The sequence below is a fragment of the Xiphophorus hellerii genome, chromosome 10 (assembly GCF_003331165.1).
Source record: "Xiphophorus hellerii strain 12219 chromosome 10, Xiphophorus_hellerii-4.1, whole genome shotgun sequence".
In the NCBI taxonomy this organism is placed as follows: Eukaryota; Metazoa; Chordata; class Actinopteri; order Cyprinodontiformes; family Poeciliidae; genus Xiphophorus; species Xiphophorus hellerii.
The window spans coordinates 119,168-132,336 of record NC_045681.1 but is presented as its reverse complement, the minus strand read 5'-3'; the positions used below and the strand labels follow the sequence as shown (position 1 = coordinate 132,336).

The following is a 13,169-nucleotide window of genomic DNA, read 5'->3' as shown; positions in this document are numbered from 1 at the left end:
CTCCCAAAAAAATAAAAAATGAATCCAGAGGAGCTAGTTTCCTATAGAAATGCCACAATTAGTGAAGAGACCCTCCAGGTGTGTGCCTGAGCCAACCTGTGGTGAACTGGCCCTTCATCTTCTGGAAGACGGGGTCCTGAGCGGTGGCCTGGGCCCGGCGGGCCAGCGACTCTGAAGCGGCGCTGGAGAACATGGTGGACACGTTGGACACATTCTCCAGGCCCACACCAAACGTGCTCACCAACTTCTTCACAAAGTTTAGCGTGTGAGGTGTGATCTTGGCGTCCGACACGGCACCGCTCTTCTCAAACGCCACAGAGTAGCATTTAGCTAGGCCCTGCTGCAGCTGCCGCAGCACCTGCAGGAGGAGGAGGAGGGTTAGGCCTTCATCAGCTGCTCCATTAGTGCTGGACAGGAGCACGTTTCACTGACAGGAAGGTGAGGATGAAGAGTGAATTCAGCAGAGACGAGGAGGACGAAAAACATGAAACAACCTCTTTGGTAATTTACATGTTCAGTTCCGATGAAGAAATATTAGGAATATGGATTTTAATGCATTCAATTAGATTAATTATGTAGATTTTTCAAACAATAAGCAGCATTAATCACTTTGTATGTTTTATATATTAAGGTTCTGCCTGGAACCCTAACCCCACCGCTAAGCCTGATGCTAAAGCAACATTGCTAACACCAGCGATGGAGGCCGATTCTCTCGGTTAGTTTCTGTTTCTACATGATCTGATTGGACGATGGAAGAGACTGTTGTTGTGTTCAAGTTGTGCTAACAGCAGTTAGCCTATCAGCAGCCATGCTAGCCTAAAATAGCATCTGAATGCTAACATGTAGTAGCTAATGCTACTGTCAGCGTCCACAGTCCAGATTTCTAAAGAAGCTCCATAAATGATGAGAGAAACTCTGAGATGAACTCATCTCTGACGTTCATATCTGATCATATTTATTCAATAACTTAGCAGAAAAAAGAGAATTTGATGAAAATGTTAATTATTTAGTAGATTTATGGTTCAGATCAGCGGCCCCCAACCTTTTAGTCGCGCGGACCGGTCAGCTCTTCGCAATTTTGCTGCGGACTGGGGGGGGGGGGTTGCACGCGTCGTAAGTATCGAGTCCGATGCTGTTGTTCGCGCCGGGGGGGGGGGGGGGGGGGGGGGGGGGGAGCGCAGCACTCCGATGTTGTTTTGTTACTCATTCTGCTGCAAGTTGGCTGAATTTTGACGCGCAAGACGTAAGCGGTAAAATCCGGTTTAGGCTGGATTTTCAAAATAAAAGATCCGGAAGTAGTTCATTATTTCTTGCGCGGCCCGGTACCAATTGGTCCGTGGCCCGGTGGTTGGGGACCACTGCTTTAGAAAGTTGACCAGGCCGACCTGGAGATAAACACCAGCAGCCTCACTGGGAGGACGTGGAGGGAAGGTTTAAAATGTGACTAGTTAATGACAGACCTTATAGTTAACCATGGTAACCAGCTGTGGGTGGCTGTAACCATGGTAACCAGCTGTGGGTGTTGCGCCTCACCTCCTCATGCCAGTTCTCCCTGAACCAAACCATCTGGTCCACGATCCCCTCCAGAGACGACAGCAGCGTCGGGTGCAGCTCCCGCTGCATGTGCATGATGCGGCTGCAGCGCCACATCGGCGCCGTGGCCCGGATGGGGCCCGGGTCGGACGCCCCCGAGTGAGGCTGGGCCCCCACCGAGCCGGGCTGCTGCTGGCCGGACGAATCTGAAACGCAGAGACATCAGGAAGTCCTGATGGCAGTTCTACATCCGGGTCTGGACCAGAACAGAGCAACCGGGTCTGGACCAGAACCGAGCAACGGCAACCAAACTAATCCACGATTCTTTATTTAAAGACAAATCTGAAAAGTGTGGCAGAATGTTTAGTTCCTGTGAGAACATCTGAGATCTTCAACATCACGTCCAGATGCAGTGGTGGACTGAGGTCTGGACTTTGACTAGGCCGTTGTAACAACACTGCCCCTGAGTGGCTTCCTGTCACATTTTACCCCAAACACATGCAGGTTGTGGTTGCCATGAGAACCACTGCCAGGGTGTGAATACTTTTGAAAGCCTCTTTAGGCTCTGGTTTGTCTTCCAATGGGTCAAAGGTCGGGGCGACTCACCGCTCTTGTAGCGCTCCCGCTGCTCGATCTTCAGGGTCAGGTAGAGCGTCCGGATGGGGAAGTAGACGGCCTGCGGGTAGACGCGCCCCACCTGGCGGAAACAGCAGGGTCAAAGGTCACACACTGACCCCAAAGCAGAGAGGAAGACACTGATGAAGATAAACGGTCAGCAGGAGAGAGAGAGAGAGAGAGCGCTACGCCTCATTCATTGGTTTAACTTTATTTTGAAAAGTTTTTGAAGCATTTTGATTCGTTGTCATGATAAAATTAATTTACTGATGTTAAATAAACTGACTGTATAATATCAAATATTATATTTACAATCTTCTCCAGTTTGTTGCATAAAAATGTCAACAAATATCAGCAGAATAGAAAATATGATTCAATGCAACGTCAGTAAATAAATCTCCCTTCATTCAGCCAGAGGCGTCCCTGCGGAAGCCTGTTTAAAATACAAATGTTTTTTAATGAAATTTGTGTTTGTGGCAGTATAATACTGCAGCCTCCTAAAACTTACTGTAAAAATTAGTTTTTTATCAGAATATTTCTTATCACAATCGTGCCAAATTCTGGTGATCAAACTGAGTCTGTATCGCCTGGTTCTAGGAGTTGAACGACTTCAGATTTATTTATTTATTTTCCTCCCCTCCAGGGGGTCTTTTGTGGGCAGGAAAGGGGGAAGACATGTGGGAAATTTCGCTGGGTCCGGGAATCGAACCCACGACGGCCGCATTGAGGACTCAAGGCCTCTAAACATGGGTGGCGCTGTCCCCTACGCCACCATGGCACGCCCCACTTCAGATTTTTTAAGGTCGACTACAACATGATAAAAGTCAAGTCAAAGTCGATTAGTCGTTGTGATGTCATAGTGACGCAAGTTAGACTTTATCAGCTAAATTCACCGCAAATATTGATAAAAAACCAGCTTTTAATAAATTATTATGCAGAATTAATAGAACAAGAAACAGAACTTTATCCTGGACTTCTTCCTGAGTGGCGATCGCCTCCATCAGGCCCTCAGGGTGAAGCTTGGACTTTGTTTCCAGATGTTAGACAGTATTTTTATAAGAGCGTAAAGCTGCCAGGTTAGAAGCTTCAATAGCAGAGAGACGCTGATCAGCTGGAGGGATAAAAAAGCCCGACATCATGACGCCTTGTCCCACATCACTCCCGTAGTCTCTAGGAAGATGTTTTTCAGCACTAGTTGCTTTTATTTGGGGCAGAGAGGGGAGAGAGGATCTGATCCAGGAAGCAAACCGGACAACCAATCGGATAAAGGGGCGGGGCTAGGTGCATAAACCGACCAACCAGCAGCAGCCAGAAGCTTCACTGTTTCAGGGACGTGCAGTTATTGATTATTGATCATTAGGAACACAGTGAGAAGAAGAACAGTAATTTATTGTGGTAATAATAAACTGATTGTGTTCATTAACACCAGAAGCTAACAGCCAGGCTGGGACTGTTAGCTTCTACTGGTTGTACTGGTTCTGGTGGTAATACTGGTTCTACTGGTCCTGATTATTTTGATGGTTCTACTGGTCCTGATTATTTTGATGGTTCTACTGGTCCTGATGGTTTTGATGGTTCTACTGGTCCTGATGGTTTTGATGGTACTACTGGTCCTGATGGTTCTACTGGTTCTGTTGGGTCCAGCTCTGAGGAGAGGATTCAGCTGCCTGATCATCTCCAGCTGTAAGATCAGCTTCTTTAACTTGTGTGTTTATAATAATCCTGGATAATCATTTATCATAATTAAATGATTATCCAGGATTATAATCCTGGCTAGTGCAGGATTATAATAATCCCAGCCAGGATAGCCAGGATTATAATAATCCTGCACTAGCCAGAGCTAACTGGTCCCACTTTTAATTTCTGGCTCGGTTCTCGCGGCGCGATGCGACATTAAGGTTAATTTCTTCAACAAATAATTTAAAAATAAATTGAGCTGAAAGAAGAGCAGAGAGAGATGAAGATGAGGAAGACTGATTTCCTCCCAGCGATGGGGTGGAGATGTTCAGGTCTCACCTGGCTGATGAGGTTGAGCAGCGGTTTGCCCTCTGACCCCACCAGGCAGGTCAGCAGCTGAGGAATCCAGGCCAGCCATTGGATGGGAGGAACGCCAATGCAATATTTATCCACGGCGTCCGCCAGGGTGTTCTTATCGTCAAAGCTCAGCAGCCAGAGGACCTGCAGGGAGGAACACACACTGCTACTGCTGCACTGCCATCCACCCAGTGATCAGGTGTAGATTGGGTCAGGAGACGGGCGGTTCGATATGGAGGCTCCTGACGACGTCCCCACTCACCTTGGCCAGGTACTTGCGGGACTTGCTCTCGTTCTGGTGGCGGCAGGCGTGCAGGTAGCAGGTGATGGCAGAGACGCCCAGGTGCAGCTGGCGGTCTTTAACAAAGATGTTCTCCAGGTAATCTCCCCACATGGCCCAGGCCTTCACCAGGACATCGTGCATCTGCACCGCCGCCGAGAACGCCTTGTTGGCCTCCTCCGACCTGCAGGGGGAGGACAAGAGGGGACAGGGGTCAGAGGAGGCGGAGCCAGGGAGCAGGAGGGGGCGGAGCCAATGATCAGATGGGGTGGAGTCAGGATGACAAAGAGGTACCAAAAAGAAGAGGACTCCCGTTAGAATTCTGATTCTCATTTCCTATGATTCAAAATCAATCTAAAATGTCGAAATGTAGATTTTAAAAAATAAAACAAATGCTCTTTCTGTGAGCCTCCATTTTGTAACTACGTGGGAAGTCCTGATGTCGCCATGGAGACGGTACAGGAACATTACCGAAACAAAGTGGAAGCTACAGAAACAAAATGGATTCCAGTGGCTCCGTCTTCGTAGAAGGAAACATTTGGACTCTTTTGGGTTTTTACCGAATTCCCAGGAAGAAAACCGAACTGGACATAAGCTTCACAAAAGTTCAAAAATGGAGACAAAGAACTTCAAGAACACAGCTAGTGGGCTAAAAGCTAACAGGTTAGCTGAGGAGCATCGAACTGAGGAAACAGGAAGTAAGAGGAGGCAGCGTACTTGTTGATCTGGGCCAGGAACATGCCCTTGAGAGCGTAGAACTCGGCGGTCATCTCCTTGGTGAAATACTTGAGGTTGGTCGACTCGATCACCTCCAGGCCCTGAAAGCACAAGCAGAGAGACTCTGATTATTGCTCTGTAGATAAGAGCGGAGCAGCTCTGTTCGTTGGAGGGAAGGTGGACAGGAAGCAGAACTTCCATTACGGAGCGCCTCTGATTAGGTGTCTCCATGAGGCGGCGTGACAAACGAGGCGCGGCGCGGGAGGAGATGCAGAGGGAACGATGTCTGCTGGCTCTACTAATGACTAGCGGCGAGGCGAAGGCGCCATTAATCAGAGCGCTGTGCGGCTCAACAGCAGCCGCCGCGCTGATGCGTCCCTGCTACGACCTGCTGCCACCCCTACGGCAGGCAGTTTCACATTAAATCAGCTGCTGGACAGCCCAGACACCTCAGACCGGTTCATTCAGATTTCTCTAATTGCAGATTTATCATCCAGCTGTTTGGAGGCATCTGCACTGAATTACTGACAATCTGAAACAGATTTCAGTTACAAACTAGTTATAAAGTAAATCTGAGACATTTCACTGTTTGTTTTGACTGGTCATAATTCAAATTACCGGTAAATGGATTTCTTAAATGTGTTTTTATATAGCAGAGATAAAAGATTTGACTGGTCCAAATTAAACTGCAGATATTCTGAAATAATGACTCAGCAAACTAACCCACAAATCCTTTTAAGAAATCTCCAGATGAGATATCTGGAACATTTTTTAATCTCAACAGCTTTTTTATTTCAGATATCTTGAGTTAATATTCTGACTGGTCATAATCACTATACTGATATCTGGAATAATTAATCTAGTCAAAATGTCCCAGATTTAGGGAGAATTTTGAAATTTCAATAAAAAATGAAAGATGTTCCACTTTCAGCTTGCAGCTCTTTCTGCTCTAAACTGTTTTAGATGCAGTTTATGTCTCAGCAGAGAATAATAGGAAAAGTTCTGGAGATTTCTGCAGCAATCTTGAAGCTAATGAAATTCTCGTCTTCAACTCTCATCCTGCTGCAATTTCCTACTTTGTGGTATTTTCTGAGTATGCAGGCAACTGTTTGGACAGCTAAGAGGAACCACAAGGGGGCCTTACATGCAATTCTTAATTCAGATACCTAATATTGTCATTTTGACGAGTCTCAAGTTCTAGAGCAGTGACCCTTCATGACGGAGCTGGAGCTGATGGCGCTAGCGTGACCTGCCTGCATTCGCTGCGCTGGCGTTACCTGCATGCATTCGTTCTTGCCCATGACTCCGGCTAGCTGCAGGTAGCATTTGACCTGCTGCCGGATCTTCTGGAAGCAGTCGACGATGGGAACGGTGGGGATGGTGTGGATGCGGCTCAGGATGTCCAGAGCCACGTTCACCAGACCCTAAGGTTTCAGAAGACAGGAAGTGATCAGCCCACAACAGGAAGCGCTTAAAGGGACAGAGCGAATGCTTTGAACTGGGGTTCAGTTGAGGGTTGGAAGCAGTCAGTGTCTATTAAATCCGAGTTTAAATCCAAAGTTAGAGACGAAACATGATATCAGTTCATATTGATGGTGTTTAATGGAGGCGGTGTGTCGTTAAAAAGTTTCCCCTGGGAAACGAGTGCTAAGAACCAAGCAGTTCCTGTATTATCTGGAGTACGAGAGTTTTTTTTTTTTTACAGCCTGATCTATCATTCCTCTGACCGGGAACTCTTCCATGTTCAGGATGCAATTCAGGCAGGAAGTTCATCAGTGGCGCACTGCCTCCACTTCCTGTTCAGATCAGCTTGTGCTTGTGGGTAAAAAGTTCCCATAGGAAACCCGATAATGGCCCAAAGGGTCGTAAAGCGGTTCTGAAGGGGTGGAGGTCCGGTCCGAACTGGTACTGTTCAGCCTCTGGCTCTTCATCTGAGTTTCCACTGAGGGCGAAACGCTAACTGCTTCCAGTCCTCCTGTCCCCAGAACCCAGTCAGTCTTCCTGTGTGGGCGGAGCCTGAGCCGTACCTGCTTCCTGGCAATCTTCCCGTACTGGATGATGGCGGACGCCGAGGCGTGGACGCCCAGCATGGCGTTGTTGTTGTTGGGGTCGTGCTGCGTGTTCGTCTCGTACGCCGTCACTATGGCTGCAGAGAGACAGCGGTCAAGAGGACACTCCAGAAACCCGGGGTCCCTGAATGCATCGTTACTGTGTGTGTGTTACTGTGCGTGTCGCCCTGATCTCTTCGCAGCCTTTTAAAGTCGACCCTTCCTGCCACCAAGCAGCCATCTCTCAGGGTGTGTCTATGTTACCATGGCAATGCTAAGGAGAGCGACGGCGGCTAGCAGCGGGAATTTATTGTAAAATAATTCTCAATCTTTGTTTGAATAAATTCCAATAAAGTTAAATAAAAACAAACTAGACAGAATTATCTAAAACAGTTTTACTATTTTCTGCAGTAATTGTTCCATAACAGCAGCAATAAATATCAATAAATTTAAAAATGTGATTAAAATCAGTTCCTGTGAGCAGCTTAGCGATAAACACACCTGGTTTAGTCAGAGGCGTCCTAAAAGAGGCCTGTTTTAAATACAAATGGTTTTCATCTGTGTTTGTGGCGAAAGCTAGCATGTTAACACACAGTTAGCTACAGTAATGACGCCCCTCACCCTGGTAGTGGTGCTGCCGCCACATGAAGATGCTGCTCCAGTGGGACAGGTCGTCAGAGACGATGGGCAGCCGGTTCCTCCACGTCTTCACCACCGTCTTCATGTCGTGCAGGCTGGTGTTGCGGCCCAGGTTGCTGGGCTGCAGCCCGGTGTTGATCTGTGCCGCTTCCTGCAGCTCGATGATCTGTTGCGCCGCCTGCACAGCAACCAGCAACGTTAGCGACACTGCAGCCGGCGACGTTAGCGACAGGCTCCCCAGGCTCTATTCTGTGATCCTGAAAAGATCACAGAATAGTGGGGGGGTTGTCCTCTCTGACTGGCTCACAGCAGATGACTGACTGACTGAATGATTGATAATCAGTCAATATTAACCTGGCCCTGCAATCGATAGTGAGGGGAAAGAAGTCACCGATGGCTGAGAGTGTGAAACAGAGGGAAGGATGGAGGGAAATAACAGAACCTCCCACCAGTCCGGTCCCGGTTCTGATAGAAACCGGACCGGACCCCCCGAAGCTGAACTTCACTCATAGCCTCCATCCATCATGGAAATGTGATTCTGCTGCAGCTACTTAATCACACAGTATCTGATGGCAGGGGGGTAATTACACACCGTGTACCCCTGTAGTTACCCCCACCCAGAGCAGAGCTGGGGGAAAACAGGAAGCTGTTTCTCTCCAGCTGCTCTCTTTGTTTCCATACAAGAAGAAGACGGAGATTGTCAGAGCTGCTTCGTGCTGCGGCCTGACCTCCGGGTGACCTCTGACCTGCAGCAGCGGCGTGTGAACGTGGGACACGATGTGCGGCAGCCGCCTCCACTCCCGTATGGCCAGGCTGGAGGCCATCTCCACCAGCCTCTCGATGAAGTTGAGCTGCTGCTCCTCCGGGTTGCAGATGGCCAGGTAGCCGCGGTGCATGTTCACCTTCCAGGCCATCTCCTTGGGGCAGCTCAGCTCCACCTGGGGTCAGAGGTCACACATGTTAACCAAGTCGTTCAGAAAAACAACCGCGTAAAACCCAACGAATCAAAATGGAAGTGCTACAGAAACGGACCCGTCCCTCCAGAACCGCCAGCAGGTTCCAGCAGCTGCCCTGAAAGTCGGGCCAAAAATACATCTGAGCTTCATTTCAGTTCGTTTCTCACTTTCCAGAAAAATCAATTACAAAATGCTGAAGATATTTCAGCACCAAGCTCTTCCTGTTTCAGTGGGACCAGCTAAGCTCAGGTGAGGACGCTCTTGTGACCACAGCGATCAGTCAGCGCGTCGCCGCTCCGCCATTAGCCGCAGGCCGCTCTGATGGAAAGCAGGAAGTCCAGACCAAGCGACGGCAGCGGCTCCCTGCTCCTCCGCCGTAAAAACTAATCATTCTGCAGCAAACGCTCCGGTTGTTACAGCAGCTGCTGAAACCTGGACTGGGAGGTGGGCTGGGGGCAGGTAGATGAGGGGCAGGTGGGAGGCTGGGACAAGTAGATGAGGGGCAGGTGGGAGGCTGGGGCAGCTGCATGGGGGCAGTTTTGAGGCTGGGGCAGATGCATGGGGGCAGGTGGGAGGCTTGGGCAGATGCATGAGGGGCAGTTGGGAGGCTTGGGCAGATGCATGAGGGGCAGTTGGGAGGCTGGGGCAGATGCATGAGGAGCAGGTGGGAGGAAGCTGATGTTTCCCTCCAGCTGGACGGCGCTGATATCAGGTTGCTTCCATTAACGCTGCTCTGGGTTTAATATGTAGCAGAAACCAGAGAGGCAATAAAAAACAGAGGTAAGCTAATGCTGCTAGCGCCCTGCAATCGCCATGGAAATGCTGAAGCTAACGAACCAGAATCCATAATAAATCCCAGATTTTCACAGAATACAGTCACTTTTTCTAGCTGAACATAAAACTCAGGAGTTTCTGCTGGCTAATAAACATGGCAGAAATGGAAAAGAGTGAAATTTGGGGATTAAAAAAAGCAGAGGTCGCAGCCCCTACACTCATCCTTTGGTTTCTCACAGGAGCCGACATGGCGGCTTGCTGCTCACCTGGACCAGCGCCTCCTTCATGGCGCTCCAGTTGGAGACCCTCCAGGCGCATTCCAGCACCAGGTAGGGGTTGCAGTGGCCTTTGGACTGGCCGTACTCAGTCAGCGGCTCCCACTGGTTCAGCTCCTTGGAGCAGCTGCACAGAAACAAACATTAAAACCAGTTAAACTGCTGCGTCCATTTAAATCCTGCTGGCCACAGAGAGGCTCATGACGGCGCCTTCAGAAACTACTCACCCCTTTCATCGGCAGACTTTTCACAAAAAACTGATTTCAACAAAATAATGATTTTGTAATCAGTCAGTGAATCATTATTCTGCTGAAATCAGTTTGTCATTAAATGTTTATTTGTTCTTCAAGTCGGTTTTTAAATCAAACTTCGGTTTGTGAATACTTCCTGAGGCGCGTCTGAAGAGCTGCTAGCAGAGATCTTACCGGATCCAGTGATCCTCCCACAGTTGGTACTCAGGGAAGATGGCCGGAGACACGTTGCTCCGTTCATGCTCCTTCCTGGCCTTCTCCATGGCCTTCTCGTAGCTCTCCTGGGCCTGGGCAACATGGAGGCGCTTACAGACACACTCAGAGGTTTCCATGAGAACAACAAAATGGACGATATCTACTGAAAGGTTTGCCAGGAAAATCCATAAACCGTACGATTAATCCAGAGAAACCAGCGGATACAGTCTCACAGGCCAGACACTCTGAAATCCCACGCTTTACGACCCAGTGAACGTATCACACTGAGGTTAGCTTTCTGGGTTAGCGCCAGGCTGCAGCAAGATATTCACATGTGGAGAAAAGTTTAAGAACTCTGATTCTGGCTGCATTCACACTAGGGCTGTTGTAAATAAATATTTTAGTAATCGAGTAATCTATCGATTATTCTTAGGATTAATCGAGTACTCGGATAAAAAATTTGATAAAATAAAATATTGGTAAATCTGGCATAACACCGGTGTTATTATCAGATATCAATATCAGTCTAATTTTTCATTTTTGAGCTTCTCTAACAATAACTTTTCTGTAGTTTAGAAAACTAACCTGTAACAATAACACCTCACTTTCTAAATTAACCTGAAGAAAAGTTGTACAAAAATCTGAAATTATATTAAATTTAATAATAAAGAGTCAGGCTAAAAGAAAAAAAGTCTATACTCCAGCTTTTAGTTTATGTATTCATCTCCAGTCAGTTTAATAGATGAATTCTCGCCTTGCCCCATAACCTGACAAGCTTTGGGTTTGAGAAAACGGGAAATGTCTCCTGGAGTTTGGAGGCGGTGGGGGGCAGGCGAACGAACGAAGTAAGATGGGAGGAAATAGACCGGGGGCAAACGTAAGAACTGGGGGAGCAATACGGGATTTTTATGGCACCTTCGTTCATCACACTCAGAAACTCGTCTACCAGCCATGAACCATCACGACGCTCCGCCAGCCGTTTGTTCAGACCAGGATGATATGAGATTTATTGTGCGGTTCGTCCGTAAAGCTACACTTACACTGTAACCATCAGCTACTCAGCTGCCCGCCGTGTTCAGTCTATCAGCTCACCTGTATTAATACCTGCAGCTCTTCCTGCCGTTCGCTCTGAACCAGCAGCTCCTGGAGGAGAAAGGCTGCCGTACTCCAGGCATGGCGCCAGTCATTTTAAAGATGCTTATTGGTCCCCCGAAAACAACGAAACCCCGGGCGTTATCATGGATCAATAAAATCCTCCCAGGCTGAACTTGAAAATTGGACTTTATGCTGCTAACACTTAGATTTGGTCAACAACTCAGAGGAGGAAGTCAGAGCTCAGCGCATCGCAAATAATGTCCCGGCCGAAACACGGTGCGCTAAATAATAAAACATAAATCAACGAAGCTTCGAGGCAGGTACATTTTCCTCGAGGAATTTTAATAATGGAGGTCCTGGAATCATTGGAGGAATCGTTTCAGCCCTGGTTCACACCGCAGGCGAATCCGACTGATTGGGTCGGAATCAGTCGATCCGATTCCAATCTTCACAGAAAATAATCCGATCCTCATTCAGGTGTAGAAATAAATCTGATAGTTTTCAAAGCACCTGCAGTCTGAACGCTCATGTTGCATTTAACGAATTTTCCGTCATTAACATGAGACGTGTTGTAGTTAGTGGCGGCCATGTTTACTGCGTAAACCGAGCGCTGCGGCGGGACGGCTTCGTTCTTCTCCAAGTCGCTTTGGGATGGGAATCGTTCACACAGACATCCGACTGCAGCTCATTTAAGTAGCAACAAACAAAACCTGCAGAGAACAAAGCCTTGGAGAGAAGAGCGGCCATGATGGATCCTCTCTGATAGATCAACAGGAAGCTTCAATCATCCAGACAGGATTTCATATCAGAGCATCAAAGCTCATCCTGCTCATCTCCAGCTGATGACCCAGACTAACCAGACTAACCAGATTAACCGGACTCCGTGTTCCTGACCTGCTCAAAGAAGCCGTGCTGCTCGTAGGCGATGGCCGTCGCCGTCTCAGGAAACTTGCATCTCTTCTGCCAGAGTCCGGCCCACATGTCCTCCTCCTGCAGCAGCGAGTAAAGCTCTGCCAGCGAGTCCAGGATCTCCTGCAGGGAGCGGAGCCATGAGCCCAGAACCAGCCAGAACCAGAACCACCTCTGGCACAGAGGTTAGCGCCAGCCTACCTGCTGAGGCGGAGTGATGCTCTCCTGCTCGTAGAAGTCGGCGCTCTGCTTGGGCTTGCTGTGCAGGCTGAGGCCCTTCTCGAAGGCCTGCTGCTCCAGCATGAGGGTGGAGCGCAGCCACAGGTTGTGCGTCTTCCCCAGGTACTTGAGCACGCAGGGCCGGATGGGGATGGGGGGCACGCACTGGGACATGGCCTCCACAAAGCAGTGCAGCGCGCTGGGCTGGCAGTCCCGCTGCGCCTGGTGGCTGCCGCTGCACAGGAAGGGGCTCATCTCTCCAGACAGGGCCTGACACACACACACACACACACACACACACACACACACACACACACCATCATCACCTGCGCCTCACTAGCAGCTGCATGATATTGATAAATACTGTTGATAACAGTATTTTGTTGCGTGTCCAGGATGCAACATGATGCAGGTTTCCAGGAATGACAGACAGACCCATGAATTCATTGCTGCATTAATAATTTACTGCCTTCCTGAGCGTTTCTCCACAACCTGAACAAATTGGCTCAGTTTGGAGGAAAACTAAACCTCAGATGATTCTGCAGGTGGGAATCATGACCGACACCTTCTGATGTCAGTTATGAACAGAATTCAGTCTGCTGCAGATCAATGCTGCTTTTAATCACACC

The 13,169-nt window shown here is 48.6% G+C and overlaps 1 protein-coding gene across 2 annotated transcripts in view; it reads right to left on the bottom strand.

Moving 5' to 3' along the window:
* trrap (transformation/transcription domain-associated protein) overlaps nucleotides 1-13,169 on the bottom strand; it is a 59,979-nt gene that overhangs the window by 13,544 nt on the left and 33,266 nt on the right. For both annotated transcript variants that reach the window (XM_032574670.1, XM_032574671.1), the window contains 14 exons: nucleotides 12,523-12,810; nucleotides 12,307-12,444; nucleotides 10,297-10,409; nucleotides 9,863-9,998; nucleotides 8,613-8,804; nucleotides 7,849-8,044; nucleotides 7,207-7,325; nucleotides 6,457-6,603; nucleotides 5,180-5,280; nucleotides 4,445-4,646; nucleotides 4,165-4,326; nucleotides 2,140-2,230; nucleotides 1,534-1,739; nucleotides 97-358 (listed from right to left, as the gene is read on the bottom strand). In XM_032574670.1, coding sequence (XP_032430561.1) covers nucleotides 97-358; nucleotides 1,534-1,739; nucleotides 2,140-2,230; nucleotides 4,165-4,326; nucleotides 4,445-4,646; nucleotides 5,180-5,280; nucleotides 6,457-6,603; nucleotides 7,207-7,325; nucleotides 7,849-8,044; nucleotides 8,613-8,804; nucleotides 9,863-9,998; nucleotides 10,297-10,409; nucleotides 12,307-12,444; nucleotides 12,523-12,810 — 2,353 coding nt within the window. The remainder of the gene's footprint in view (nucleotides 1-96; nucleotides 359-1,533; nucleotides 1,740-2,139; nucleotides 2,231-4,164; nucleotides 4,327-4,444; nucleotides 4,647-5,179; nucleotides 5,281-6,456; nucleotides 6,604-7,206; nucleotides 7,326-7,848; nucleotides 8,045-8,612; nucleotides 8,805-9,862; nucleotides 9,999-10,296; nucleotides 10,410-12,306; nucleotides 12,445-12,522; nucleotides 12,811-13,169) is intronic.